This window comes from Dysidea avara, chromosome 7 (assembly GCF_963678975.1).
Source record: "Dysidea avara chromosome 7, odDysAvar1.4, whole genome shotgun sequence".
Taxonomy (NCBI): Eukaryota; Metazoa; Porifera; class Demospongiae; order Dictyoceratida; family Dysideidae; genus Dysidea; species Dysidea avara.
In genome coordinates this window covers 9,557,716-9,585,103 of record NC_089278.1, presented here as the reverse complement: position 1 = coordinate 9,585,103, position 27,388 = coordinate 9,557,716, and the positions used below count along the sequence as shown (strand labels likewise).

General features: G+C 38.3%; 4 protein-coding genes across 7 annotated transcripts; 3 read left to right on the top strand and 1 right to left on the bottom strand.

Annotated features, from left to right (window-relative positions):
- The first annotated feature begins 350 nt into the window (after nucleotides 1-350).
- LOC136259935 (DNA/RNA-binding protein KIN17-like) lies at nucleotides 351-4,359 on the top strand. 2 transcript variants are annotated; one of them, XM_066053510.1, is made up of 15 exons: nucleotides 351-517; nucleotides 576-670; nucleotides 723-766; nucleotides 816-895; nucleotides 2,066-2,108; nucleotides 2,418-2,500; nucleotides 2,554-2,698; nucleotides 2,746-2,935; nucleotides 2,990-3,070; nucleotides 3,126-3,165; nucleotides 3,216-3,269; nucleotides 3,321-3,389; nucleotides 3,676-3,775; nucleotides 3,985-4,085; nucleotides 4,137-4,359. In XM_066053510.1, exons 1-15 carry the CDS (start codon nucleotides 404-406, stop codon nucleotides 4,203-4,205), a joined length of 1,308 nt encoding a protein of 435 aa, XP_065909582.1. In that variant the 5' UTR covers nucleotides 351-403; the 3' UTR covers nucleotides 4,206-4,359. The 2 variants fall into 2 exon arrangements, with proteins under 2 accessions (XP_065909582.1, XP_065909581.1); XM_066053509.1 differs by having other exon boundaries at nucleotides 3,123-3,165.
- LOC136259921 (sarcolemmal membrane-associated protein-like) lies at nucleotides 4,183-8,450 on the bottom strand. Of its 3 annotated transcripts, none has more exons than XM_066053489.1 (23): nucleotides 8,207-8,450; nucleotides 7,985-8,129; nucleotides 7,877-7,937; nucleotides 7,790-7,823; nucleotides 7,697-7,741; nucleotides 7,554-7,649; nucleotides 7,211-7,282; nucleotides 6,842-6,919; nucleotides 6,729-6,791; nucleotides 6,602-6,670; nucleotides 6,462-6,536; nucleotides 6,063-6,153; nucleotides 5,446-5,559; nucleotides 5,291-5,395; nucleotides 5,207-5,230; nucleotides 5,100-5,153; nucleotides 4,987-5,049; nucleotides 4,877-4,939; nucleotides 4,797-4,826; nucleotides 4,693-4,747; nucleotides 4,597-4,648; nucleotides 4,486-4,542; nucleotides 4,183-4,425 (listed from the first exon to the last, which is right to left on the bottom strand). In XM_066053489.1, exons 1-23 carry the CDS (start codon nucleotides 8,408-8,410, stop codon nucleotides 4,351-4,353), a joined length of 1,725 nt encoding a protein of 574 aa, XP_065909561.1. In that variant the 5' UTR covers nucleotides 8,411-8,450; the 3' UTR covers nucleotides 4,183-4,350. The 3 variants fall into 3 exon arrangements, with proteins under 3 accessions (XP_065909561.1, XP_065909562.1, XP_065909560.1); XM_066053490.1 differs by having other exon boundaries at nucleotides 7,697-7,738; XM_066053488.1 differs by having other exon boundaries at nucleotides 7,697-7,823.
- On the top strand, nucleotides 8,429-24,092 carry LOC136259944 (homeobox protein vent1-like). The gene is made up of 5 exons (XM_066053520.1): nucleotides 8,429-8,567; nucleotides 9,037-9,099; nucleotides 22,802-23,028; nucleotides 23,074-23,203; nucleotides 23,430-24,092. The coding sequence occupies exons 2-5, from the start codon at nucleotides 9,042-9,044 to the stop codon at nucleotides 23,948-23,950; spliced, it is 936 nt and encodes a 311-aa protein (XP_065909592.1). The 5' UTR covers nucleotides 8,429-8,567; nucleotides 9,037-9,041; the 3' UTR covers nucleotides 23,951-24,092.
- Nucleotides 24,093-24,100: 8 nt separating this feature from the next.
- LOC136259923 (protein Spindly-like) lies at nucleotides 24,101-27,383 on the top strand. Its single transcript, XM_066053493.1, has 10 exons — nucleotides 24,101-24,346; nucleotides 24,404-24,922; nucleotides 25,274-25,378; nucleotides 25,430-25,540; nucleotides 25,590-25,730; nucleotides 25,776-25,885; nucleotides 26,580-26,764; nucleotides 26,816-27,082; nucleotides 27,145-27,218; nucleotides 27,275-27,383. The coding sequence occupies exons 1-10, from the start codon at nucleotides 24,188-24,190 to the stop codon at nucleotides 27,368-27,370; spliced, it is 1,767 nt and encodes a 588-aa protein (XP_065909565.1). The 5' UTR covers nucleotides 24,101-24,187; the 3' UTR covers nucleotides 27,371-27,383.
- The last annotated feature ends 5 nt before the right edge of the window (nucleotides 27,384-27,388 follow it).

Below are 27,388 nucleotides of genomic sequence, written 5' to 3'. Positions count from 1 at the left end.
TGGAGTGGCCTTAATGTATTCTCTCATTTTAATAATGATGGTTTTAAATAATATGAATAAGTGCTATCCCACTGGGACCTGTGAGAAGGCTAGGCCTGTAAATACAAGGAGTCAACAATATGTCTAAAATTGTGAAGAGTGCAAAAAAAAAATCCCCGACCCATTCAATTAGAAACATACCAGTTTCTGCCATCACCATCCTCCAAAGTCTCTATCAGAACGTGCACCGAATTCTCATACAAAGATTCTTACCTAATCGAATGAACGTGATATAGTAAGGTGCATGCCTTCGTACTCGAGACTTTATAAGTCCTGCTACAAGCGCCTAAAGAAGTCTAACTAAATATTTTTAAGCGCTTATAATTAGAATCACTGTAGTCATCCGAACGTCACAGAAGTCGCCATGCCCAAACACGAATTTATGTCACCCAAGGCGATTGCTAATCGCATAAAGACTAAAGGACTTCAGAAACTTCGCTGGTATTGTCAGGTGTGCCAGAAGCAGTGCCGAGATCAGGTATGAGTGTGCATTATTTAAGAACATCTTGATAAAGTCATTTTCACACTGACAACAGAATGGATTTAAGTGTCACATGACGTCAGAGTCTCATCAGAGACAACTACTACTTGTTGCTGAAAATCCTGGTCGCTATATCGGTGGCTATTCGGAGTAAGAACGTATTATTAACCTTTTCTATAATTTCTACCTTTTTGCTATCTAGAGAATTTCTGAGAGATTTTTTGGATCTTTTAAAAAGAGGATATGGTAGGTGATAGTAAGTTTCAAAGTCAGTTAAATGTACATATTATTTCAGGTACCAGACGAGTTCACTGCAATATTATATACAATGAGTACATTCAGAATAAGGAACACATTCACATGAATGCCACCAGGGTGAGTGTAGTACTAGCTAAGAGTAATACATGAAGACGTGTATTGGTGCAATAAACTTGTTGGCATGTGGACACACTACCTACATACTCTTTATAGTAACATTACCAATATTAATTTTGCTGGGTCATTCATGCTAGGGTTGATCAGCCAAAGGGTTTATGGTGCTTGACTATATGTACAATCCCCATTCACTAGTCAATAACGTTGCACTACGTTAGGATTTGTTAGGATTTGTTGGTTGCCACAATGATGCCATGACAGATTCCAATGTTGGTTGTACTAATGCACTAATTGCTGTGTGATTGCATAACCCAACATGGAATTTGAAATTGGTATCATTATTATGAAATCCTTTTGTTGCATTCACAAGAAGTGAACATAATTTTTTTAAAGCTAGAAGACACAGAAAGTGTTGGGTACATCAATACTGGGTTGAATGGGTTAAAAATTTCTTTGAGATCATAAGATGTTTTGAGATGTTTGATGACGGACCAACCTCCTCTGGTTTCCAATTTAGTTCATGTTCTAATGTACATGTACAGCAGAGGAGGGTGGAAGTGCTGCTCGAAAATATTACGTTAATTGCATACCTCTGTTTATTATAGAATTTTACTCAATAGTTGCAATACAAAACTAGCGAACAGTGGGGATCATTAGATATTTAGATTGTACTTAGTGTAAGCATTACGATGATGTACTTTGTTTTGTAAAATCACTTAGTTTTCAGTGCAAAACTGATGAAACACTTTCATGCGTAGTACGCTTGCACTAACCAGGTATGTATAATTCTTCAACAAGACAATGATGCCATACTTCGTTACACCATTAACACGATTAAGAAAACGAGCATTTTGCATAATTCATTTTAATGGTGCTTAAACCGCTTCCACCCTCCTCTGCATGTACAGTTTAGTTTAGGGTTATAAATATCATAGGCTCTAGATAAAGAGTGGATTTTCAGTAGGACTCGTAGTCAAGTGCTTCATAGTTATGTGGTGGTTGTCCATCACACAAGAACTCTTAATACTTCAAAAACATCCTAGCAGAATCTACAATGGTGACTGCAAAATAAGCTTTTGTATGTGTATATATAGACCATATATTTAATAAGATAGAGAGACTGTTCTATTAGAGTAAAACCTCATAGTATGCTGTTTTGTTTGTGTATAGTGGTTGAGTCTCACTGGATTTGTAAAATTCCTTGGACGTACAGGTATGCAGTGTGTATGTGTGTGTGTGTGTGTCCCTGGTGACAACTAGGGAAGTAGCCGTCCCAGCTGTAACGTCATTGTCCATTCAGATATTTCTACTAGTCCTGCCCCAGGGGGATTTGTCTGTGCTGACTGATAGCACTTGAGTGCTGACTAGCACAGTACAGTGGCTGAAGGCGTGTGTGTGTGTGTGTGTGTGTGTGTGTGTGTGTGTGTGTGCATGCATGTGTGTGTGTGCTTGTGTACCAGAGCCATGCAAAATATGTTACTACATGTATATATGAAAAAGCTATTTTATTGTATTATCTTAGGAATCTGTGACGTTGAACCAACTCCGAAAGGATGGTTTATCAAGTACATTGATAGGGATCCTGAGACCATCAAAAGACAAGCGGTAAGCATTACATCCACCATCTTGCTACAAAATTAGCTACCCATTACAACAAGGCCATGGAGAAAAAGAAACAAATGGATTTGGACGATGAGGAAAGATTACAGAAGTTCATTGAAAAGCAGATAGAACGTGCTAATGAAGAGTACCCCACAGATGAACCCATATACACAGAACTACAGAAAGATGATGATGTTAAAAGTTAGCTGAGTAGAATGTTAAGAGTGTTTAACGGTATGTGTTGACAGTTACCTTCAGCTTGTCCAAGAACAAGGAGTGCAGTGCCACTCAGGACATGGAGGAAGATACTTCAGGAGTGAAGAAGGAAGAGTTAGAGCTTGATCCTATGCTGTCTGCCATCCCACCTCCATCAATAAAACAAGAACTTGAGTGCAAGCAAGAAGATGGGTTTGTACGACCCAAAATTATCCCAGTCAAGTCAGTTAAGTTTCATATCTGCTCATGTGTGTGAGATGGGTATGTTTTGTATAGACCAATGGAAATGAATGTTTTCAAAGTTGCAGGAGTTCAGCAGACAAAACCTGCAATAAAACCACAAGTTAAGGAAGAGGGGTATGTCTGTCTACCACCGAGTGTCCTAGTATTAATTGTTTCGTATTTTCAGTAGTAAGAAGAGGAAGATTAGTGCACTAGAAGAGATTAAGATGGTAAGTAGTTACAGTCTAGAATGTAAAGCTATAAGTTATCAACACCACAGATGGAAGAATTGAGAAAAGAGAAGAAGAATAGGAGAGAAAACTGGCTTACTAAGGTGAGTCTTTGTACTGATGTTACACATCAGTATGGACCTTATGTACTACAGGGTATTGTGGTGAAGGTTGTCAACAAGAGTTTAGGGGAGAAGTTCTACAAGAAGAAAGGTGTCGTTGAGGTGGGTGTTGTGTCAAATTTTGATTGTATGACTCATATTTTGGCTGAGCTAATTAGCCATTAAGCTGTGCTACATGATCACAGGTCTGCAATGGGCAAGTTTCTCAGCTCAGAAGTACATCACAGCTTACATTGTTTGTGAATTGTATGCAGCAACGAGTTAGACCATTGTACATGTTGTATTTGATGAATTCAGAGTGTCACTTTTTTGTATGAATTCAGTCTGTCACTTGCCTTACCTCTTGCAATTCAAATCTACTAGCTGTAACATACACACTTTACTGTAGGAGCTGGAGGACAGCTACACTGGAATAGTGAACATGCTCGACACCGGAGCCAAGGTGAAGATAGACCAGGCTCATCTTGAGACAGTCATTCCAGCAATAGGTACAGCTCAGCTTTATACCTCTATGTTGTAAGCTACATAGAATACACCATTCAAACAAGGGATTTTATGCACTCCTGAACTGGAATAGATTTTTGTGCTTTTTTAATACATCTGAAGAAAACCCATCACAAAATTTCACATCAGTTCTAGTAGGACCACTGATGTCTGATACAACCTAAGTATTACATTACCTGAATTTCCTTTCTAGGACGAATGGTGATGGTTGTTAATGGTGCTTATCGAGGTACTAAGGCTGTCCTGGAGGCCATTAACACGAAGAAGTTCTCGGTTACAGTCAAACTAGCTGAGGTAATATTCCAATACCATGCTAGACTCAACTATATTATGATTACTACACAGAGACTAACAATGGACAGAGTAGTAGATGGGATAGCATACGAAGATGTCAGTAAACTACACACCAGATGACAGGAACTGTCAACCTTTTTGTTTTTGTACTGTGTCAAAAGATATTTCACATTATTACACTATGCATATTCAGATAATATCATTCTACAGCTATGGCTAATTTCTTTTAAATGAAATGATATGGTTTCATGATACATGGGACTGTCTAGAAGAAGTAGCCAACAATGACTGCGCCAATGACAACTCCAATAGAAATCAGTACTGCAACAGTCGTCAAGGGCTGTGAGAAAACAGTAAAGCTAATTATGACATCACACACCCACAACACATGTTTGTTTACCACAGGCACTTCTGTGCCGCCAGGTGAGGAATTGTTTGGCTGCTTGACACTCTCCACCTATGACCATACCAGTTCTCAGGTAACCATAACACAAAATATTTATCAACTAACCTTTTCAGCTTGCGAGTTAAAACTCACATCCATGTTACTTGGTTCAGTGTGCCTGATACGAATATTCATGAAGTTTAAAATGAGGGGATTACTTACTTTGGAGAATAGTGTGAGGTGGCCACTTCCTCAGATGCCTTCTGCTTTGCAGCCGCTACAGAAGAAGGATAACTGGTATATTATATTCATAGTAACAAACTAACCTATCCATTCTTCTCTCTCTTCTAGTAATTCTGTATAATGTATTTATCATCAGAGAACAAGAAGGCAAGCATTACTATACTTTTAAGTTGTTGAATCTCAATGCCTCTCTTTCTTACTTCCTCTTCCTCATGTTTACAACAAGCTGAAAGGCTACAACTAAATATTATGGAATATCTAATAATGTAGTACCATTTACAATGGCCAGGTTAGCCAATAACTTTGCTATCATCCCCAACGCTTTATCAATCTTTTCTAAACAAAAAGCACTTTTATTAAAACCTACCTGGATAACAAGTATGTACCTTTGTACAAAGCAACTTCTTCCTCAAGTTTAACTTTCCCCACAAGCAATTCACCTGTACAAGAATCAAGATCTATAGTACTGTTAATCCACTTTCATAGACCATACCAAAACTAGAATCAGATAAAGATCCTAGATAAAAATAGCGAGTAGAGCTCAGAAGATGGTAACGCATATTTCAAACTATCCCACCTGGAATAATAGTTTCCTGATGAGAAAAACTTCCAAAACCTGGCGGGGACGGAAAACGTGGGGGCGATGGAATGTATTTGTCATCTTCATCATCATCACCTTCTTCTGTAAAAAGCAACACAAATGAACTATGCCGCTTCAGAAGTTGATCACACCTATGTGGAGGGTTCCTTGTGTTATCTTTAAGGTGGCCTGAGATAGACTAGTGGTTAGTTCATCTCTCTCTATTTTTAGTGATTCATACTCCTTTTGAAGTTCCTCCAAATTGGCTACACACACATTTACCATAAATTGCATTACACACATACAGATTGAGAATTGATCACTACTAGCAATATCGAAATATACATGCACACACAGTTTGTGAGTTACATTTTTATATATGTATTACCATAAGAACCAGATTTCAGTCTGGCCTATTACCATAAGAACCAGATTTCAGTCTGGCCTATTACCATAAGAACCAGATCTTTGTGAAGTCTCGTCTTACTGTATGCATTGCTGTAAAATGGCCACCTTGAAAGTCATGGATTCCCAAAATTCATTGTGCATCAGCACATACAGAAATACACACATGCACACATCACAGGTATGTGAACATACTACAGCAGCCAAAGCACCCAGGTGCAATAAGTTTGGCTGCACCAGAATATAACGTGTTGACTACCTTGGTCAACTAACATCTCTACATCTTTACCCACAGTCTGTGAAACCATAATCAGTCTTGACAAATCACAGCTGGGGACACCAGCCACCCTACAACATCACCCACCTTCTGTCTTGGTAAGTTTATCTTTACTGGTGGCTACTTCCATCTGCAATGACTTGGTAGTATCTGATGCCATATCCTTCTCCTCTTTAAGCTATGAACAATGAAAATAGAAACGCTTTTTAGTATGCTACTAGAACATTACAGCTGTTTACTACCACCTTACAACCAGAGACGGTAGCTTGTACTTGGGCAGCTTGTATTTTAGGACAAGACAAGACATATCGCTTAGCTTGGCCATACGCTTACAACAACAGCTGCCACAACAGCTGCCAATCGCTAGTTGCGGATAGCTTGCTGTGTCTGTTTCGGGTGAACTAATTTGTAAACACGGCTACAGGAGCCTACAGGAGCCAGCAGTCGTCTCGTCTTGTAAAAAGAATCTGATTACACTATTGTTACCTTTGCTTCTAGGTCTTGACACTGTCTTTCAAGAACTTTCAACTGTTCGTTCAGTTTCCCTACTTCCAGCAGGTGCTACAAAAACAAAGGGGTATTGAAATTCCTTAACTTGTCACCATTTCTTTGTATTGTACACATACCTCTTGCCTACTGTCTTCATACAATGACTTGTAGTGGGAACATTCCTGTTCTGCCTTGTCATATTCTTGCTGTACAACAAACACGTTGCTCATAATTTTTGTGTGATAAAGGTATCTTTTTCTTGACCTTTATTGATTCATACTGTGAGTTTAGTGCACCTTTTTCTTCAATAATTCCTTGAATAGTATTCTAGTGTGATCTAAAAAGTGGACAAAGTATTTTTGCAAACAAAAACGTACCTTTGATTTTATCTCAAACTTTTCACGTTCTTCATATGCCTCGGCTAGTTTAACCTTTAAATTATCTTCGCTTAAGTCCTTACAAGAGGGAGGGAAAAAATTCAGGTAAAAAATGATTCCAGTTATTGCATCATTCATATTCATTTACTAGCCTGCACAACAGGTGTGAATTTGAAACCATACCACATCAATTAGTACCCAAAATCCACAAACATGAAGCAGAGGATGGTTTAGTATGTAGGAGGCTACCTAGAAGCCACTAGATAAACACACTAATGAATTATTCATCTCACTCCCAGTGGGCACAATTTGGAATATCATCTTAGCGTGGTTACGTTACTAGTGATAGTGCGGTAATTGGTGGACAACCTGTGAGTACGCCTGGATCTGATTCTCCAGCATTCTCATTCTTGCTAGTAAGTGATCCTCCTTTACAACAGCCTATTAAACATATAGCAACGTCACAGGCAACACAAAACATTAATGTATGTTTCTATGGTACATAAAATATTGCTTGAAGTCACCATAATTAAAAATCTGACTTCATTAATACGTATGGTTTATTGACAATACAACCAGACTGAATGCCTCCAGAGGGGTGTCGAAAAGCTATGAGTGTGTGAATATGTGTAAAGGATATGTAGTATTAGGGAACTCTATATATCTTCAAAAATATTTCACTGTTTTATATCACATTACAATGAAATCTCACCAATAAGTTCTCTTTAGCAACCACATTAGCTTTAGTAATAACATCATGCATGTGAACTAGCTTATTCTCTAGGTCTTGCTCCCTCAAAAAAGCTGTCTGCAAAAAGAATCCTATAATCTGTATTGCAGAAAATCCTTACTGACTTCCAGTATTCTTACTAATTCACTAATACTTTCATTTGGATCCTGCTTGGATATTAAAAACATTTTTTTAAGAAACAAGTGTATTGCACATACTATTGTGAGCTGTGGTAGTGAATGTGTTGAAGGGCTAAAAGAATATTAAAATATTAAATTGCTTTACTGACACAGTACGATGCTCACCCAACATAATCTTGACCATTAATACTCAATTTAATAATAGCAATAATACATCCGTGTGTCACTATTAACATATGATTAAAACAGGCAAATTGCCTAATTCAATGTTACCTTTTGTGGGGCCTTCTACGTTGACACCAAATTGAATAACATCACCAGATTTTAGTTCCATAGGTCTGCTCTCTTCTCCAGTAGGACTCAGCCTCCTCTCATTAACGAACGTCCCATTACTACTCTTAGTGTCTTGTATAAAGAACTAAAGTGGGGTGCGCATTAAATAAAAGAAAGGCTATTTTCAGCTTTGTGCTTTGTTTTTCTAAAAATCATAGTTACCTTGTTGTCTTGATACCAAATCAAGGCATGGTTTCTGGATAGTACTCGACAATCAAAAATGAAATTATTCTGCTGAATCTTGGTTTTTACCAAAGACCTTCCAACTTTAGCGGGTTCTTTCAATATACATTCTCTCTGCGTGAAAGGGTGAGATTTGCCGTGTGGAACTAACACAGCTTTCGGAACGTCAACAGAACCCGACATAGTACACAACACCGTAAACTACTCATTAAAAGTCTGCTCTCGTGTGATCCCTCTCGACCCCGACGTGGGTTGCAAGGACTGGTGCCTGTGGTGCTAATGCCGTCTCATTAATTCCTAGTTGTTTAATAATAAGAAGAATACGATACCTGGATATGAGGTACAGACGTATGGTTAGCTATTAACTGGGGTGGTTTGGGGCTATAAACCGTACCTTAGTTGCCCGGTCAGTTTGGTCTGTTCGACGCTACTGGGGATGCCAGTTGCGTAGGGGTGGTGTACGTACTGGCAATAGAATACAATAAAATCAGTACTTAGTATCAGCGGAATAGGTCAAGAATTAGCTAATAGATCTTGCACACAATTAATTACCACTGTAACTAAGTAATGATTATATTTAGTATGTCAGTGCGGCCACAGTGATGCTGGTATTATCAGATTATCACCTCATGTTTTAACCATATTGAAATCAATTGCATGCATAGGTAAATTGGTGGTTGAAATAATATAAGTAATAGACAAACGCACCACATGAAACGTATATAGCTATCTACATGGGCAGAAGGATGTTGGTAACCTGAGTGGTGTGTTTGTGTCTTTGCTGTGACACTACTGTGTTCTCTTTCTAGAAAGAATGGTTTTGATTTTTGAGATGTCAACAGAAAGGAAATCAGAGAAGGATGACCGAACAGGTACCACACGCAGTAACCATAATTCTACTCTATTTGTGGTCTAGTAAATTAGCACTAATGAATTATGCATGTACACATCAAAGGCTGTATGTTCCCATTTTTTTTAGCTGACATCAAAAATGAAGTAATGAAGTGTTTGCATCATTCTTAACTATTTTAATTCTATTGTGTGTTAATTTACATCTACTTAGTGACAATTGTTTGTGGATTATGCTATAACCATTAGAATGTGTCTAATATGCGATTGCCTTTGTTGTGTGCAATTAACTACTTATATACCACACAGAAGCTCTATAATGTTCATTGGTGCAAAATTTTATTTATAGCTAGCCAATTAGCGTCTCATGATTATGAAGTAAATCAATCAGTCTTTATAAACAATGGCTTATTACTATTATTTCATCCATTAGTTTTTTTTTGTACATTAAAGTATATTGGTGCTGAGCTATACCTACACCAACTCCTTTGCAATGAGCCTTATCTGCAAATGTGACGTCAAATTTGACAATAGTGTGGGTACTTTTTCATGTAGTCATCAGACTGAACATTTTTTGTGGTTTTTGTACTGGATTATAAAGGTAAGAGGTAGTAAATGTGTTGTGGCAGTGCAAAAATGTAGTAAATGACCCTCATTCATACTGGAGGTAAGTATATATACCTCACATTCACCCTTGTGTGAACATACGAGTGTTATCATAGTGAAACGCTACCTCTCCCAATACCTCTCTGTACAAAATACCCCCCACTATTTTCCGCCATTTTTATTCTGTAGATAAGGCTCATTTACTTGCATCTGTCTTGTGTAGTGTATTTTTGGGGTCTGCCTTGCAATTGCAACACAGCTCAACCATAATTGCAGTGTCAGACATGTCTCTCAAATTTTCTTAGTCACGTAACTAAGAAGAAAGAACATAGCATAAGAGATTTTATGCTATAAACCTTTTGTGATTCCACTCATAATGTAGTTATATGACTAGTGATGCTTGGTACACACATCATTAGAACTGGTACTTCAATTCATGAGTTGCTGCTTTACTTTTAAACAGCGAAAAATTGAAAGTTGCACAGCTGCAACTGACAAAGTAGAGCAGCACTTTACAGTTTCCATATAGCCACAAACCACTTATGTTTTTGCCTGGGTCAGAGTGTGTGGTAGCCTGCGACTTGTTTCTGTGGCCTGCAATGTAGTTGAGATAGATAAGAGTTCGCTGTACATCTTATTTTTAGCAAGTTTAGTGAACCTTGTCAATAAACCTGACAGCAAAGGACTCCTTCATTTGTTGCAACATGGCACATTACAGGTGATACAGGACGAAGCACAGCGTATGCATAGGTGTGTCTGCCTGTGGTATTTATTTCCATTTGCAAATTGTCCTGCCTACAATGTCAGAAGAATTGGAAAGGTTGAACCTTTCCCAATTGTTGTGGTGGCTCTGGCACAGTTGTTGTGATACCAGCGAGGTATTCTCCATCAAGACCCCAGTAATAATTGTGCAGGCGGTTTTGCTGTTATAAAGCTAATTGAGTAATCCCATTCTTTTTTCAGCCCTATGCTATTTTTCATCATAAGGTGGTGACATTGTCGCATGCATCATACTAGCAAGTTTATGTCTTTTCACACACACATATAAGTGGATATGTTTTTGGTGAGTGCAAGCCTTATCAATTTTTTTTTATGTTGTGTCTCAGTCACAGCATAAAAAAAGATTGATAAGCTTGTACTCACCAAATTATATGTGCTGAATAGCCACATAATAGATCAGCTTTAAATCTTTTGCTCTTAGAACTGGATTCCAGAACAGTTTTACTTAGAATCATAATATATAATCTATGCAATGTGTATTTATTTCAGTTTAAATACATTACTTTGTGACAAATTTAAAAGTCACCATGTAGTCCCTATCTCTAACTTTTTTTGGATTTGGTACCTGTGAATTACTACAAAATTAGATTACATGGTCATTTTCAATGATTGACCATTATCCATATGCAAGCCAATTTTACAATGGTTTCTATTATCGTGTACCATTGTTGCACACCACTTGTTATGCTTGCATACATAGGTGCCAGGTTTTAGCCAACACTTATCCTTCTATGGCTTCACTTGTTTACAAATAAATGCAGTGACTGGTAAGCACACTACACTAGTCCTTTAGGAGATTACTCTCCTAGGACGATGGATTTATCATGATTATTTTGTGATATACAATCATGTCTCATTCTCTTTCATGGACACAATGTTAGGCCTAATGCATAATGCAGACTTCGGCTATGTAAATTTTGATCATAATAGATCTGGTTGTTGAAATTTGGCATAAAGTTTTCAGCTTTTTAGTTTCAGTCTTGAGGTTAGAGTGCAAGACAGTCAGAACAGCAATAAATTCAATTTGTACAGCAACAGCACAGCTAAGGCACTTAGTTGATTGATCATAACTCACAACTGAAACAAGCAACGAAGAAAGGGCTTAACTCAATCTGATCACCATAAACTGGCAAATCCATCAAGGTATAGTAGTGCTTTCCTTGTACTCTTCTGTGTGGACTAACAAGAAGGCCATTCCAACATTCTTACTCTCCATGAGCAGGCAAATCTGATGGTGTATAAGTTTTATTGATTTAAACCAACCAGTTTTCGTTCAGCCAGTCACATATCATGAATTATTTACGGTCAGCTGTGTAATCTAAGTGTTGACAATCTAGTGTATGCAAAGTATGTAAATTCTCCTGTGACGTTCCATTGTGTGATGCAAACGTTCCATTATGGGTATAGCCCTGCTCCAGTAAGAAGAATATGGTACATAGTATCATAATGATGCTCTCATGTAGTTGCCAATTCACAAAGACTGTCAAGGTGATGAAGTCCACTCCTTTTGATAGACCACTACAGATGGGTAGTGAGCTGAATAGAGGGCAGCTTTGTATAGAAAGAGCACGTGTATGGTAGTGGGATGAATATGAACAGTACCATACTTCTTGACATCATCAGTATGAAGAATCTTTGCATCTCATGTTTTTATAATTGTACATAGTTTTGTCCTACCATCACTGAAAGGTTGGCTATAAAACTGAGCTTGTGTACTTGTAAATGTGTTGTTCACTGGTGGAAAAACAATACTGCTTCACTACCGAACATGATTTAGCAAGATGTGGAGTGCAAAATACAGCCATAATGGTTATATACAAAACTGGAGCATCTTCTCAGTAACAATTATTCTTAATCGTATAAGCAATTTGTATGTTAAGTGATCTTGTAGATTTCCTACTAATACTTAATGTAGCTATTCATGCCAGCAATTCTTCAGACTCATTGCTCTCAGTGATTCCTCCAGCCTTGATATGAGCTTGGCTTCAGTTATTTAGAAGGAAGTTTTTAGTGGTGTGCAATGGTGCATGTGATACTGTATATGTTGGGTGTTTGCTCTCTTTTGTTGTCCCTTAAACAAGGAAAGCACCATGGAGTACACATGGTGCTTAAAGTGATCAATTTGTCATCTATTCAGTGAACCTTCAGTAGCTATCATTATATAACAGGTAATCTACCTGGACTGGTTAAAGAGAGAGGCTGTGTCACACAGTAATAGCAGCACAGACAGTAATAAGTTATTAGATTGCATAGCTATAAATCAGCAGCTACACTTTACAGAACTATTATATACACTTCACCAGTCACTGATGCCTCTGGATAGAAAATACGTTTCATGTTACAAATTGATTATTACATGGTAGGATAGCTGTAAGGGTTCTTGTGTAGCCAAACAAATCCCAGGCTCCATAGTAGGGGAAACATGTAGTAATAAAGTTACTGTGTGCAAACCATACAAGGTTGTCTGAGTAAGAACACAATCTGAGACTCAGTTTTAGATTCCATGTATCATACAGTATGGCAGTACAGTATATTAGGATCATGGAGATTTGGGTTTTCTGACCAAAAAAAAAAATCACCCAAAAACCAGCTCCTGATGCTTTGGCAGTATTGGTTAGGTATAACCAAGCCCAAAAGTGCCTTCAGTACGACCCTAAATACTTCCAATAGATTGCTACAATTTTTTTAATTTTTTATTCAATAGAATTTTCTACTGACCAACTAACTGCCTGCGCCTGCCTGACGCCTTCAGACAAGCATAACTCGATAACAGCTAAGGCTATAGGCTTGATTCTTTCACTGCTTGACATTGCTTCAGCCCAACAGGTGCTTTTTGGCATACCACAGTACGTACAATGCACACATCATGGACACAGTCCCATTTCTTGACAGCTCAAGGTGTTGATTCGTGGTAACATGATGGCTTCCCAGCTATGTTTGTAACAGGATTCATCCATATTTTCCATGGAGGCTGGATTGATCACAGAGGTGCTTCTCCTACTGTTCTTCACTTGTAACGCTGTGAAACAGGCTGAAAGCAAAGTGTAATGACCATTTCACTTTCGATTCAGTAATTGACGATTGGGACTTGTGAATCATTTGGATTTTTCGTGGTGACTGGTTGATTGCAGAGAAGCTTCTCCTACTGTTCTTTATTTGTAGCACTATGTAATGGGCTGAGCATAGCATAGCTGAAAGTGATGCATGATGGCCACTTCACTTTCCAGTCAGTAATTGATAGTTGGGGTGCGTGTTCATACGAAAACATTAACTCAGGCACCGTTCTTTCTTATGATGCAGTATGCACAGTTTCACCAGTTGTAATAATATTGTAAACAAACAAGTATAAGGAAAAATTAGGAATATCAAGTTTGATAGAAAAAAAAAAGTGGGGAAACAAGGAAGGTCACCTACACCTGCAGATTAGGGACTAGTATATCTGCAGGTGTAAGTGATCCCTAATTGACTTAACTCCTTAAACCTGCATAATCCAGAAAACTGGATTTAAACTTAATAAATACACATACCTTACTCCAGGCACATAAATCACCCTAGAAATCTACGAGGATCACGTGTGTAAGCGTTTGAAGTTGTGTAACTACTATAGGAATACCTTATGTACATGTATTTTAGCACAATAATTGTTAAAGAAAGCAATGTGCATACTAACATAGCCTCCCAGGGTATTGAAAAAGAAAAGCGGACGCTGCTAGCTTGGCCTCACAGACAATCAAACAGAGAACTAGAAACTCGCACACTCGCCTTGCAATAAGAATTTGCTGTGTACAAGGTAACGTGGTGTGAATATTGCTAAGCATTTCTTCTATCACTTACTCCTCGCGACTCCTCATCGCATATTAGAAATATGCGATCAACAGTAATAAATTTCAGAAGTGCCTATATCATGTCCAACCTCCTCTGGCTAAATGGTGAGGCCAAAACTAGCTGCAAAAATAACTTTTCGGTAAGGAAACATGCAAACCCTTTGCATACCTTTATAAAATGGTTGATAACTCGATGGTGGTTGCTTCTATCACCTTGCAACAACTTCCATTTGATTTGCCATTAAATTTTCTATCAGGCCATATATGACTCGTACTAGTAAACCCATAATCAAAATTAAACACGTGGCAAGAATTTTGAAACACGGAGACGTGACTCGCTGCTGTTCATTGGTTCCTAACAAGTAGTTACAGCGTTCATTTAACCTTCTTCAAGTAGCCCAGTGAACACACTTTTAATCGATGTGTAGTTGTGGGCTGTAAGAATTAAGTTACCCCACCTTGTGTCGCCATGCGTGTCCATATTGTGCCTGCCTGCCTGCCTGCCTGCCTGCCTGCCTGCCTGCCTGCCTGCCTGCCTGCCTGCCTGCCTGCCTGCCTGCCTGCCTGCCTGCCTGCCTGCCTGCCTGCCTGCCTGCCTGCCTGCCTGCCTGCCTGCCTGCCTGCCTGCCTGCCTGCCTGCCTGCCTGCCTGCCTGCCTGCCTGCCTGCCTGCCTGCCTGCCTGCCTGCCTGCCTGCCTGCCTGCCTGCCTGCCTGCCTGCCTGCCTGCCTGCCTGCCTGCCTGCCTGCCTGCCTGCCTGCCTGCCTGCCTGCCTGCCTGCCTGGCTGTGAGCCCAACCATAGTTGTAAGGTTAGAAAGCTAAATAACGCATCATCGTATGACCACCATTTTTAACCACAATGACGAACTCACCAGTTGTATGAGCCTTTTGGGGTTCCTACGAGTGTCTGCCCTCTGTGCCTTGCATTTCCTTTTATCTACCTTCATGCAACAAAACCATATTGAGGTGTTAAATTTCCATCTTGGTACTTTCAGTATTTAGATGTCACAAAATTATTTAAAGCACTTATGCTGCTATAAGAGATCAAGACACGTGGTGTGTCGTGTGGCCAAAAAAGCTGTTGTGCCACACTGTGAGTATATTTACAGGAAGAAAGAAAACACGCATGTGCTACCTTCTCAGATTGGAATCATTTTTGTACTGTAAATGCCCTCCACCCTCAGTACCCCACATAGCAAATTTGAGAACATAATCATGAAATACCAAGCCCTCTTAACTTCTTCATTTAGGGGGCTTAGATTATTCTTTTCACACAATTTACAAAAACCATTATAAAATTCAAATGCATACCTCAATTTTCTTGAGCTTTGGTGCACTTTAAAAACATATTGCTACAAAATCATGTACCAAGTTTGGTGCTAATTTTTATATTTCTCATAAAGCTATGGACAATAATTATTTGCATTAAAAAGGTCAACTTGTTGTCATGCCTACAGGGTAAACCGCTTACCGGATGAACTTTAAAATCGCTATGCGTATAGGATAACCAACGTAACTCAAACCCTTTTGTGGTTTAAAAGAAATCGCATTGACAGCTATAGAGTTACAAGGCAAAAACCAAACAACTGCAGTCATCATGGGGTGAAAAAAGGTGCATGAAAACATTAATGTCAAAAAAAGAAAATCTTGCATGAACACCTAAATCCTTTAGCACTGAGCTGCTGCTATCATAGCTGTTGACCTTGCTTAAAATATTCTATATAGCTAAAACCTACTCAATAGTAAAAGTTTCATAGATCTACCAATGGAGTATCTATGTATGTACTATTAGAAATCTGTGCGCTCTATTAGAGTATTAAAAAAGTAATCAAATACACTTACAATTAATACCTATAGTTGCACCAATTGTCATCATCATAATTATCATAGTAAGTGTTATGCTAGCAAAACTTGTGACAGCAGGCTGGAAATCGTATTCTAGCATAAAAGGTGCAGAATTTGCTTTGTAAAAGTTGAGCAACTGCAACTTATCATGTTTTGCATGAAAAATCTAGATACTCTAATAGAACAGTCACTGCAAAATAAAAGTCCTAATGGACAATCATGCATACCTAACTTGGCCAAATTTACTTTATTATAAAACACTATTGCAAATACTAGCACTATAATACAACTTTATATAGCCATGAATAATCAAATTAGCTATACAGTAATTATCAGTGTTAGCCAGCTAATTGGTTATTGTATAGATCCTTTGGCTTTGGATCGGTACAGTTACTTATATCATCGTCATTGTATCTGTACAGATAAGAGAATCTAATCCAAAACAGCCAAGCTGTAAAAAAATGTGGCCCTCAAAAAGGCTATGGTGAAAAAATATGTGAAATCCAAGGTGGCGGCCAAGAAATGGCTGTGATGGTAGGTTAATGGTAAAAATTTTAATAACGACAATTCATGTGAATTTTGTGCCAAGACCAAGCAGCACCAAATTCACCTGAATTGTTGTTATTAAAATTTTTACCATTAACCTACCATCACAGCCATTTCTTGGCCACCACCTTGGATTTCACACATTTTTTCGCCATAGCCTTTTTGAGGGCCACACTCTTTTTTTACAGCTTGGCTGTTTTGGATTAGATTTCACTTCTTTTTGTATTTGATAGGCTGGCTTTGGGGCTTTTTTAACCTATCTTTTTTTCTTTACCACAGGAAAAAGAAAAAGATGAAGTAGATTTTAAATACTTTAACTATTTCTGATTTTATCAGTATATGTACAAATTATATATATATATAATACATATATTACTTTATTGCAGCTGATCTCTCTACTGGGTGACTTGAAATTTAACTGAAGTCTCTACAGGGTGATTTGCTTGTAGATGAACTCTCTACAGGATTCTCTCTACAGGGTGACTTGTTTCTAGCTGAACTCTCTGCAGGGTTATCTGTTTGTAGTTGAACTCTCTACTGGGTGATTTGTTTGTAACTGAACTCTCTACAGGGGATTTGTTTGCAGCTGAAATCTCTACATGATGGTTTCTTTGTAGCTGAACTCTCTACAAGGTAACTTCTTCTAGCTGATCTCTCTACAGGGTGATTTGTTTCTAGCTGAATTCTCTACAGGGTGATTTGTTTGCAGCTGAACTCTCTACATAGTGGTTTCTTTGTAGCTGAACTCATCTTCCCGTGTGAGCGGCTTACCCTGTAGGCATGACAACATATTGGTGTTATTTTTCATGAATAATCGCTAATAACTCTTTGCCTCTTTATTGTATTCCAGCCAAACTTGGTACTAAGATGCTCCTTTATACCCCCCTTCTGTGTGCCAAATTTCAAGGCAATCGGATATGGCGTTCGCGTTTTATGGCAGTTTTTGTAAGATTACAAAAAGACGAAGAAGAAAAAAATGAAGAAACTAAGCCAATTTTTGAAGTTGCATATCTCGGGAACACTTGAAGCGATTTTACTCAAATGTGGAGTACTGAAGTTGGTGGAAGTGTTCACAGCAAAAATCGTCTTGTTTCGTTTAGGCAGCACAGAGCTATGGAGATGCAAAAATTGCGTTTTCTTCCTGTCAATTACGTGCCGGCTTCTTGGGCCGCACGACACACTACCATGTGTCTTGATTATCTGTAGATAAGAACAATAATTTCTGTAAACAAGCCTCAAAGGCCGTCTATGGTTGGCTTTGGGGATATGTAAAATACAAGAAGAAGCGCATCCTTTTATACAGCCCGGCTGTTTTTGCATGGATATTACTAGCTAGTACACCGTACTTGTAGCTGCACGTTTCACACGCCCCTTTACGATCTAGCAGTACCAGTAGTGATAGCTTAATGTTCTAGTTGAACCAATCACTTTAAAAAGGAAGCATGTACAGGGGCGTAGGCAGGATTTCCAAAAGGGGGGTTCTGCCCTAAGTATAGAATCTCCACAGAAATATGCCTATGTGCTACAACTTACTAGAATCTGGCCTTCTAGATTCTGCATGGATTCTTTTCGAAAAAAACTTTAGAATGCCACCTGAGGTAGCACTTTTACACTTCATTTATTTCGTAGGTGTGCACATGTAAACACGTGTACATGTGTAAACATGTGTATTCTTATAAATTCATTCACAATAGCGAGTAGAGGTACTTGAATTCCTCTGCCTGAAGACCTGTAGCTACCCATTTCAGTGGATTTGTGTAAGTTAATTCAGTTCTAGTTAACCAGTATCACGATTTAAAAAACTTAACTCTGAAAAGGGGGTTCGTCCGAACCCTTTGAACCCCCCCTGGCTACGCCCCTGATGTAAAGTAGGTTAGTTATCCATAGCTCACTTGAGACTTGAGATACTCTAATAAAGCAGTCACCCTAATACAACATCTATGTTCAGTATTCTGATAGAATAGTCACACATGCATATAATACAGTAGGACCTCCAATTATCCAAACACCTGTGTGCCAGTTCAATCATCAGATAAGTGAATAAATGAAGCTCATTCATTTATATACAGAATTCTGTTCAACTACTTTAATAGAACGTTCACCTAATGACAAAATACTCTAATAGAGCAGTCACTTATATTGTTTGGATAGTCGGGTTCAGATAATCGAGATGTAGCTGTAAATTTAATAAAACTAGTGTATTGAAATCTGAGGAATCCAAATGGTAAAAAAAAAGATATGAATGATGATATTGCAACATAGCCCTGTGGTACTTTGGCATTGTACATAAATAATTGTTCTGATATGCCAATAAGGGCCATTTTCCCACAGGGCTATGTTGTAGTAGCATCACTCATATCTCGTGTTTTACTAGTTTTTCATTGCTTGGATACATACTTTAATAATGATATTCAAGATTCCAGGCAGCAGCCAAAAAGTCAGGGTCCAATCATTCATAGCAGTCATCATTAAGTATTGCAGTGCTTACTGTAACTAGGTATCCACACAAAAACAGCCTAGCTGTGAAAAAAGGTGCGGTCTTAAAAAGCCTGGGTAAAAACAGTTGTGAAATCAAAGGTGGCAGCCAACAAATAGCTGCAATGATGTTATTGCTAATACATTGTAATAATGGCTGTGCATTGTTAAAAAATTATTAGTATTAACATCATTGCAACCATTTGTTGGCCGCCACCTTTGATTTCACAACTTTTTTCACCCAGGATTTTTAAGGCTGCTCCTGTTTTCACAGTTGGACTGTTTTGTGTGAATATCACTTCTTTTTGTAATTGCAAGTTCCAAAGCCAGCCTATGGTTGGCCTTGGTACTTCCTTTTAACTTTTCCCCCTTTACTACAAAGACTGCGTGGCTTATATATATATATTTACAAAGACTGCGTGGCTTATATATATATATATTTACAAAGAACTGAAATAAGAAATTTTTAAAGGGGCGTGTATCCCAATTATAGCTGGGTAGATTTGACTCAAACTAGGAATGGGAGATGCCCTACCCTGAGGAAGCTTCCACAGCAGAAATGGTTAATTGTACCGTTCAAGCACTATGGAGCTACGGATACATGAAAATGGCATTTTCTGTTTCCTTAAAATGAGTATGTCGCCCACCCACACGGCTGCAAGACACTTGCTATTTTCATAATTTTTGTAGTACTCTAATAGAACACACATTTTTTTCTGACCACTTCATTACAACACATATATGTGACCCAGTCTGGGAAAACCGGTCTTATCGCCTATTTAAAAGTATCGAGAAACGTCGGTTTTACGTATTTAGTGCGTTGTAGCTCGCCAATGGTTGAAGCTATGTGCACCAAATTTTCACACGTTTTGCACCAATTCCTTACCTTCCAGAGCATCCACTGTGCAAGTAACCAAGAACTAAGTTTCCTGCCATTTTAGATAGTTTTTAAACCGAGGTGACTGTATCAGGTGAGCTGCAAAAGGGGTGGGAGGCGGCGGGCAAGAGGGTGTTCAAAAATTGAAAAGGAAGGCATAGGGATGAATTAGGCCAAGTTTTGGGCCATTCAGGTCTCAACATTGGCTAAAATTAAAGGAAATTCATAGCAGAGGTACTTATTCAACACCACAGAGCTGTACAGCCACATACAGTCATCCCCAGGCTGACCAGAGCTCCATTAAGGCCCCACACCGCACATATGGATCGCCACTGGGCTTGGGGAAAAGCAGCCAGCAAAACCAGACCACTCAAGTTTAGGGCTGAGCGATACTACCGTTTTAGCGATATATCGCGATATTTTGTTATTAACTATCGTGATACCATGCCTGTACATTATTGTCATTGAAAATCCATTTGTTATGCAGTACTATAGTATGTTCACGTTGAGCTGAATCCTAAAAAATGGCTAAAAATTAAAAGTGGATTTTTTCTCAACAGAGTTAACATTTCAGCCAACCAGATGATTATTGGTAACAGCAAAGGTGTCAACAACAGACACGTACAGTTTGGCTCCATTACAAGTTCTGTAAAGGGCTGTAATGGACACTGTAATTATATGGCTTCCCCATAGGAAATGTTTTGTGAAAATTTTGATTGGCCATAAATATTATGTCAAACATTTGAACAAAAAGATTTTGAAATATTTTTAGCGGGTCAAGCAGTACTACAAATGAGCCAAATTTCAGGATCATGTGTAATTGCATCCATGAGTTATTAAATGTTTTTGAGGGTTCAGCTCAACGTGAACATACTATAGGCTAAGAATCCTTGTAAATGATTAAGTCCACCCATCTGGTTTCCCCCTTCAGAGAGGTGTGAACACCATAACAACCTCAAAGCATGTGTTACAATAACTGTTACTGTAAACAATGATGATAGTGGCTAGTTTGCTATCACCTACAGTATAAGGACTTCCTGCAGGAATGCTGAGCAATATGCTATGTAGCACCAGCTATGATTGACTTATTTGTAAGTATCGTGAACTATTCAGTATCGTGAATAGTGGCTTTAGTATTGATCGTGATACTAAAATGGCAGTATCGCTCAGCCCTACTCAAGTCTAGTTGATTTGATTGTGGAATTAGATAGTTTATTCATGTAGCTTTGTGCCCTGGGTGAAAAATCGATTCTATTGACATGGGCAATAAGACCGGTTTTCTCAGACTGGGTCACATATAATGTTCTAGAATTTCCACTGATAGATCTATGAGTTATCATTCTAGTGAGCTAAACCAGAACTTTTATTTATGAGGTTTCCAGAAATTAAGTGTGAAGTGAGCAACTGACAGCAGTGACAAAGTGGGTAAATGTACAGGTGTGGAGATCCCCTGGTTCGAAACTTGGAGAAATTTTTTGCACACGTTTTTTACTTCTCAGTGACTGATCTATTAGAGTATCTCGATTGCGGTTTTTTCACATATTTGGTTTTGCTTTACATACCCTTAGTTAATACTCTCAGTACTTTCAAACCACAAAAGGTTTGCACTATAATAGAAACTTCATGTACAGAATGATTTCAAGTTATTTCGTTGAGCAGATTACCCTGTAGGCGTGGCAAAAACAAATCACTTTTACAATTTTCAAAATCGCACATAATTCGGTTGTTCTAAGTTCGATCTGTACAAAATTCCTGTAAATGTGCTGCATTATATTCTTACTGCCCCCCAAATTTGAAGTCAATCAACTACAGCACGCATGAGTTATTGAAATTTTTCTAAAGTGTGCAAAATAAGAAAAATACAAAGAAAATGAGACGAACTTTGAAGGCACATATCTCAGTGATGGCTGGTAGATTCAACTCAAATTTGGAATAGGAGGTGCCCTATCCCAAGGACGTTTCTGCGGTAAAACTGGTTAATTACTGTTCAGGCACTATTGTGCTACGAATGCGTGAAAACAGCGTTTTCTTGGTTCCTGTAAAATGCACATTTTTCTGTCATGTATCCGCACTAGTTGTACTTGGCCACATGATACACTATCATGTGTCCTGATCATGGATTTAAATATTTCCCACCAAGTAATATTAAGGTTCAAATTTCTGTCATTTGGAAAGCAAATGCTCTCAAAGTGGTTTGTTGCATCATTTTTACAAGAAATAAAAACCATATATTATTGCAAAAATATATTGAAATGGTTTTGTATTGCACAATTGACAGCCATAACTTCCATAACTTCCATTTGCATTAGTCTACAATGTTGCAATTTGGCTTAAAATATTCACCATGGATTAGCACATCAGCCAAGGTATAGTGTTAGCCCTGTAGTCACTTGCATATATGGATATGAAGGCAGTTTAGTAGAAGAAATGATGACAATCTTGTTTACATTTACCGCATTGTAAACAAAGGTACGTGACACACATACCGTTGGAGCTACAGAAACGAAACAAAGATTTTCAAACTCATTCTACATAAGCAGGCGAATAAGATACTGTATAGATTTGAGTCTTCCTTCTTCGAGTATTGGCCCGATAAAAATTTGCATACTTTTCTTGTAACATGCATAATTTTACGAATTATTTTTAAATTTGTTTTTCTCAATACACATGCTTGTGCGAACAGGTTGGATTTTTGCTGAGACGGTCACATATTATGCTACATGTTTATAATGTGTATAGTTTAATCAGTAAAATAATGTTTTGTTCTTGTAGAGGAGATATCAAGAATTATGCAACTGCCTGTCTCAGCTCAAGGGAGTTCTAGTTCCCTTGCTGATAGTGACTCTTCTGACAGAGCAGGTGGCAAAAGGCACCGCACTCGATTTACTCCTCGTCAACTGAGCACCATGGAGGCAGCTTTTAGTGCAGAGAAGTATCCTGATATGAAAGCCAGGCAAGAACTTTCCGAAAAGCTAGGACTAAGTGAAATTCAGGTGCAAGTGAGTAATAAGTATATATTGTGCCATAGTATTGTTGTGTTGCAGGTTTGGTTTCAGAACAAGCGTGCCAAGGCAAGAAGAAAGGATAAGAAAAGATTAGAAGAGTCTTCAACGATTGCCATAGAACCACCATCATTCTGGCCAAAGAACATCCCCTTTGATACAAATATAGTTGGTAAAGTATACGTCATGTGTTTTGTTGTGTGATCTTTACTGTTTCTTTTCAAGAGCAACATTTTGCTGTCTCCAAGGTTTTGTTTGCATGGTAGCTACTCAAATTTCATAGGCTTAGGAATAAAGTGCATGTACCTTTAACTTTCCTACCCAAAATAACATACTCAGGTTATTGATTTCAACATCTGCAATAGACTTATTTAATAGCGATATTGTTTTTACTGTAGATTTTTACCAGGAAGGGAAGGGAGCTTCAGCAACAACTTCCAGTGCCACTCCTCAAAGTGATGTTTCTCAGACCTCACAAGAGCCTCATAGTAAAGGAAAACAGGCTGCTCCAAGAAAACCCTTACCACCGCAGTACCAAGTACAGTACTCTCAAAGAAGTGAAGAGGATGAACGTCATGAAGCTTGGATATATGAAAATCCTACAAACATACAACCACATCAACTCCATGTGGCTGGTTATAGCCCTCATGTTCAGCCTGCTGCAATATTTCAGGGACCTTCTTATTTACAGCTTGGCCACTCAGAAGAAGAAGATCTGTATTCTTTGGAGCCACTAGTTATTCCACAACTTCAACCTCCACTCCCAACTGGACAGACTGGCCAGTCATCAAGCTACGCTGCAAGCAGTTCCACTGCCATGTTGCCATCTTTGCCACCAACTTATCAAGAAGTTTCATCACTACCACAACCTGGTGTGCCAACAACACATCATAACCCTTATGATCATCCTCCTTACTAGGGAGCTTGATAGAAGCTCAAGCTGACACTTTATAGCTAAATTTTATAGTTTTATGTTTAATGAACCGACCACCATTATATAATAGGTTGTAAGCCAGGTACGTATAATTATAGAAATTATATTGATTATTTATGATAAATCACTTCGAGTAATTAGAGTTCTATTTCATACGGTAACCGGGAATTTCAAATCCTCTGTTGAGTGATATAGCAGAGCGAATCTCGGAAAAGGGAAAGGATGGACGACTCAAGTTTAAATCCAGATCGTATTTTGATAGATGAACTTCAGCGAAAGCTCATAAAGTCGGCTGAGATAGGAAAACATTTACTAGAAGAGCAAGAAACGTTGAGAGAACAAATGGAAATGCAAAGAAAAGAATACACAAAGCAAATCGAAGTGAGTCGTATGTAGAAAGCGTCATGAGCGTGTCCATTCGTTATTTCATTTTGTTAGGATGGCTTACAAGAGAATTACAGCTTGCGCCATAAGTTAGAGATGCAGTTAAAACTGAACGAAAATCTAGTACAAGAAAACGAAGCTGTGCTGGAAGAACAGCAGAAAAAGTCCGCGTTGAAGTTACAACAATTGGAAGATCAACATGCTAAGCAAGTGAAAGCTCTGGTCAGTGAAAAGACAGATATCAATGCACAAATTGACAAGTTACAGTTGGAAGTAAAAAACCACTTAGAAAAAACTGCTCAGCAAGCTGACTATATTGAAGAACTAACTGACAAACTGCACATGTGTTCTGAAGGCACAACAGACGCACATGAGGATGTAACACAGATGACACAATACATCGGGGAATTGGAACAGAAGACTAAAATGATGGAAATGAGCTTACTTGATTCACAGACTGCAGTGAAGGTCCTGACATTTGAAAAAGAATCGATGGAGTCCAAGATAATTTCACTAACGGAGGATGTTGATGAACGAACACAGCAAGCCAGTGAATGGTACCAATCTTTGCGGGTTAGTTGATTTTATTGCAGAAAATACTCCCTCTAATTTATCCCTCTCGCACAAATCGTATTATTAGAAAAATTTGGTGGAAGAAAACTTATGGCAAACTAGATCTTTGGCAAAATAGCTTAGTATTGGATGAAGGAGTTGGAGGGATTTAGTTTGGTTCTTTGCCCCTCCCAACTTTCCAGATATCCACCAGATTTATATGAGAAAACAGTTTGGTTGTCTCTTATGCCCCTAGATATAACTACAGTTTCTAGAAGATTTACTAAATTGGATACTTATTGGTACTATAATACCTCACAGAACTCCATACTATTCAGCACTGCATAATTATAGTAAATAATTATTACTTAGGCTGCACAAGAAGAAACAAACGAACTAAGGGCTGAGATTCAAAACCTTAAAATGGAATTGGATAGTGATGAAAGGGCTGAGAGTGGAAACTCCCTGTTTGCTGAGGTACCTATGCCTATACTGTTAATGAATGTTGAAACATAATATGTGTGTCAGGTGGAAGATAAAAGAATAGCTGCAGAACGTAAACTGATCAGTTTTGAAGCAAAATACAGTTCACTGGAGAAGGCTTATCAGGTGGCAAGACAGCAAATCAAAAAGCACAAGGTATAGTTAACCACAAGCTGGTGATAATAAGTTTAACTGCCACATCAAGGTGGAACTGATGTCACTGCTGTGCCGATACAGCGGTGAAATAGCTGATGCTGCATATGTTAGAAGCTTGAACAAAGCCTTATCACAGAGCAAAGCTGAAGTTGAGGCTCTGTCTATCAGACTTAGCAAAGCAGAACAACAGGTTTGAAGACCAGCCTGGTGATACCTGGTGTATTGTGTTGTGTAGGAGCGAAATCAAATTCAACAGATAAAAGGTTGTTATGATGCTTTCACCAATTCTGGTACCACCAAGAAACCATACATAAAATTCTTAGAGAATGAGATAGACCAGTTAAAGTGAGTTGTTATGTGTGATCAGTAGGTCATTCTGTTTTCTCACAAAAAAAATCTTTAGCGTTGCTTGTGTGTAGACTTGTTTAGTAGTATACCTTTTTTAGAAACAAAATAATGGACGATATCTGCAATGACAAAATTTGATATCATATTTGACAAAATGGCCAAGGTATGAAGTAGTACACGTACCATGACAGTGCAAAACATGCTCCTGCAAGGAAAGCAGACCAGAATTTTAAATTCATACACAAACAGGCTTATTTGTATTGCATTATATACTATATGCCTCACCTTCGCCCTTTTTGAATTTATAAACGATATCATAGGGAAACACGGTTCGCCCAATACTTTTCTGTACAAAGTTCCCACACTACAGCAGCCATTTGTTCTGTGACATCGTAAATAATACACGAAACATAATCGCAACATCAAGAAATGTTATTGCGGATATCGCTTATTATATGTAACTATGCATTTGCAGTTTTAAAATAGCCAGCCCAACTCCTTTGGCAGTCTGGCTTTGCCAGATTGTGTATGGTCATAGGCAGGTGTTCAAAACTAAGCACATTAATTTCCTTTCCCCTCTCCCACTTCCCTACAAATTTGGCCACCAGTTTCCAATAGATCCTTCCAAATGTAAGTGTATATTGAAAGTTATTAACCTGTTGACCTTGCCACTTATTATTGGTTGATTTAGGAACGAGAAAGTGTCCATGGCTAAAGAGCTAGAGAAAAAACGGAAACAGCTCATTATAGAGAATGATAATCTACAGGAGACCAAATTCCAGTTGCGGTCATCAGAACAGCGTTGTCTTAAGCTGACATGTGACTTAAGCAAGTGCAAGCAAAAAACTGATGAAGTAGAAGAGAAACTCAGAAAAGGTATGATCATATTGTACTGCACATCGCTACTGACTGACTATTGTACCACAGAAGTGGCTGTGCACAAAGATCTAGAGTTACAGATTCAACTGTTAGAGGAACGGCTAGCTGCAAGGAAGGCGGGAAAGAAAGGAAGACGGTCACTCAACCCTTCTGTATCTGCACCATCAGCTGTAGTGCAAGTAGAAGAAAAAGAAAAGGAAGTTCCAAAATTTGAAGAAGTCTGCTCTAGCAAAGCTCCTACTTTGTCTGCAGAGGAAGCAACAGAGCAGTTCATTGCAGAACTTAAACATGAAATAAACCTGAAGAAAATGTCTGGTATGTGTGTTAATTTATATTTATCCTGCTAATAGAAATTAAAAGGGATTATTCTTTTGAAGCTGTTAGCAAAGGAACAGAGAATGTAGTTGTTGATCAGAAAGATCCGTTAACAGGAGCTGTTAGCCAATTTGAGGTAATTTACAAATTGCTACAATAACAATAGTATGCTATGATGTGCTGTGCCTACAGCGAAAACCACTAAGCCAACACAATTCTGGTGGCAGGCCCACTAACAAAGTGATCAGTGTTGCAGATAACAAAGTAAATCAGTGCCCACAACAGTAGTACTATATGTATAGTTTT

What these genes read in the sequence shown, in the direction of transcription:
- LOC136259935 (XM_066053509.1), top strand. Translation starts at nt 404, where the DNA reads ATGCCCAAACACGAATTTATGTCACCCAAGGCGATTGCTAATCGCATA. An exon ending in TCTTTTAAAAAGAGGATATG is followed by an intron (nt 767 to 815) that starts GTAGGTGATAGT and finishes ATATTATTTCAG; the next exon opens with GTACCAGACGAGTTCACTGC. An exon ending in GAAAGATGATGATGTTAAAA is followed by an intron (nt 2,699 to 2,745) that starts GTTAGCTGAGTA and finishes ATGTGTTGACAG; the next exon opens with TTACCTTCAGCTTGTCCAAG.
- LOC136259921 (XM_066053488.1), bottom strand. Translation starts at nt 8,410, where the DNA reads ATGTCGGGTTCTGTTGACGTTCCGAAAGCTGTGTTAGTTCCACACGGC. An exon ending in TCAGGAAACTATTATTCCAG is followed by an intron (nt 5,231 to 5,290) that starts GTGGGATAGTTT and finishes ATTTTTATCTAG; the next exon opens with GATCTTTATCTGATTCTAGT. An exon ending in ACCTCACACTATTCTCCAAA is followed by an intron (nt 4,649 to 4,692) that starts GTAAGTAATCCC and finishes TATTCGTATCAG; the next exon opens with GCACACTGAACCAAGTAACA.
- LOC136259944 (XM_066053520.1), top strand. Translation starts at nt 9,042, where the DNA reads ATGGTTTTGATTTTTGAGATGTCAACAGAAAGGAAATCAGAGAAGGAT. An exon ending in AGAGAAGGATGACCGAACAG is followed by an intron (nt 9,100 to 22,801) that starts GTACCACACGCA and finishes TTGTTCTTGTAG; the next exon opens with AGGAGATATCAAGAATTATG. An exon ending in CTTTGATACAAATATAGTTG is followed by an intron (nt 23,204 to 23,429) that starts GTAAAGTATACG and finishes TTTTTACTGTAG; the next exon opens with ATTTTTACCAGGAAGGGAAG.
- LOC136259923 (XM_066053493.1), top strand. Translation starts at nt 24,188, where the DNA reads ATGGACGACTCAAGTTTAAATCCAGATCGTATTTTGATAGATGAACTT. An exon ending in TTAGCAAAGCAGAACAACAG is followed by an intron (nt 25,731 to 25,775) that starts GTTTGAAGACCA and finishes TGTGTTGTGTAG; the next exon opens with GAGCGAAATCAAATTCAACA. An exon ending in AAACCTGAAGAAAATGTCTG is followed by an intron (nt 27,083 to 27,144) that starts GTATGTGTGTTA and finishes ATTCTTTTGAAG; the next exon opens with CTGTTAGCAAAGGAACAGAG.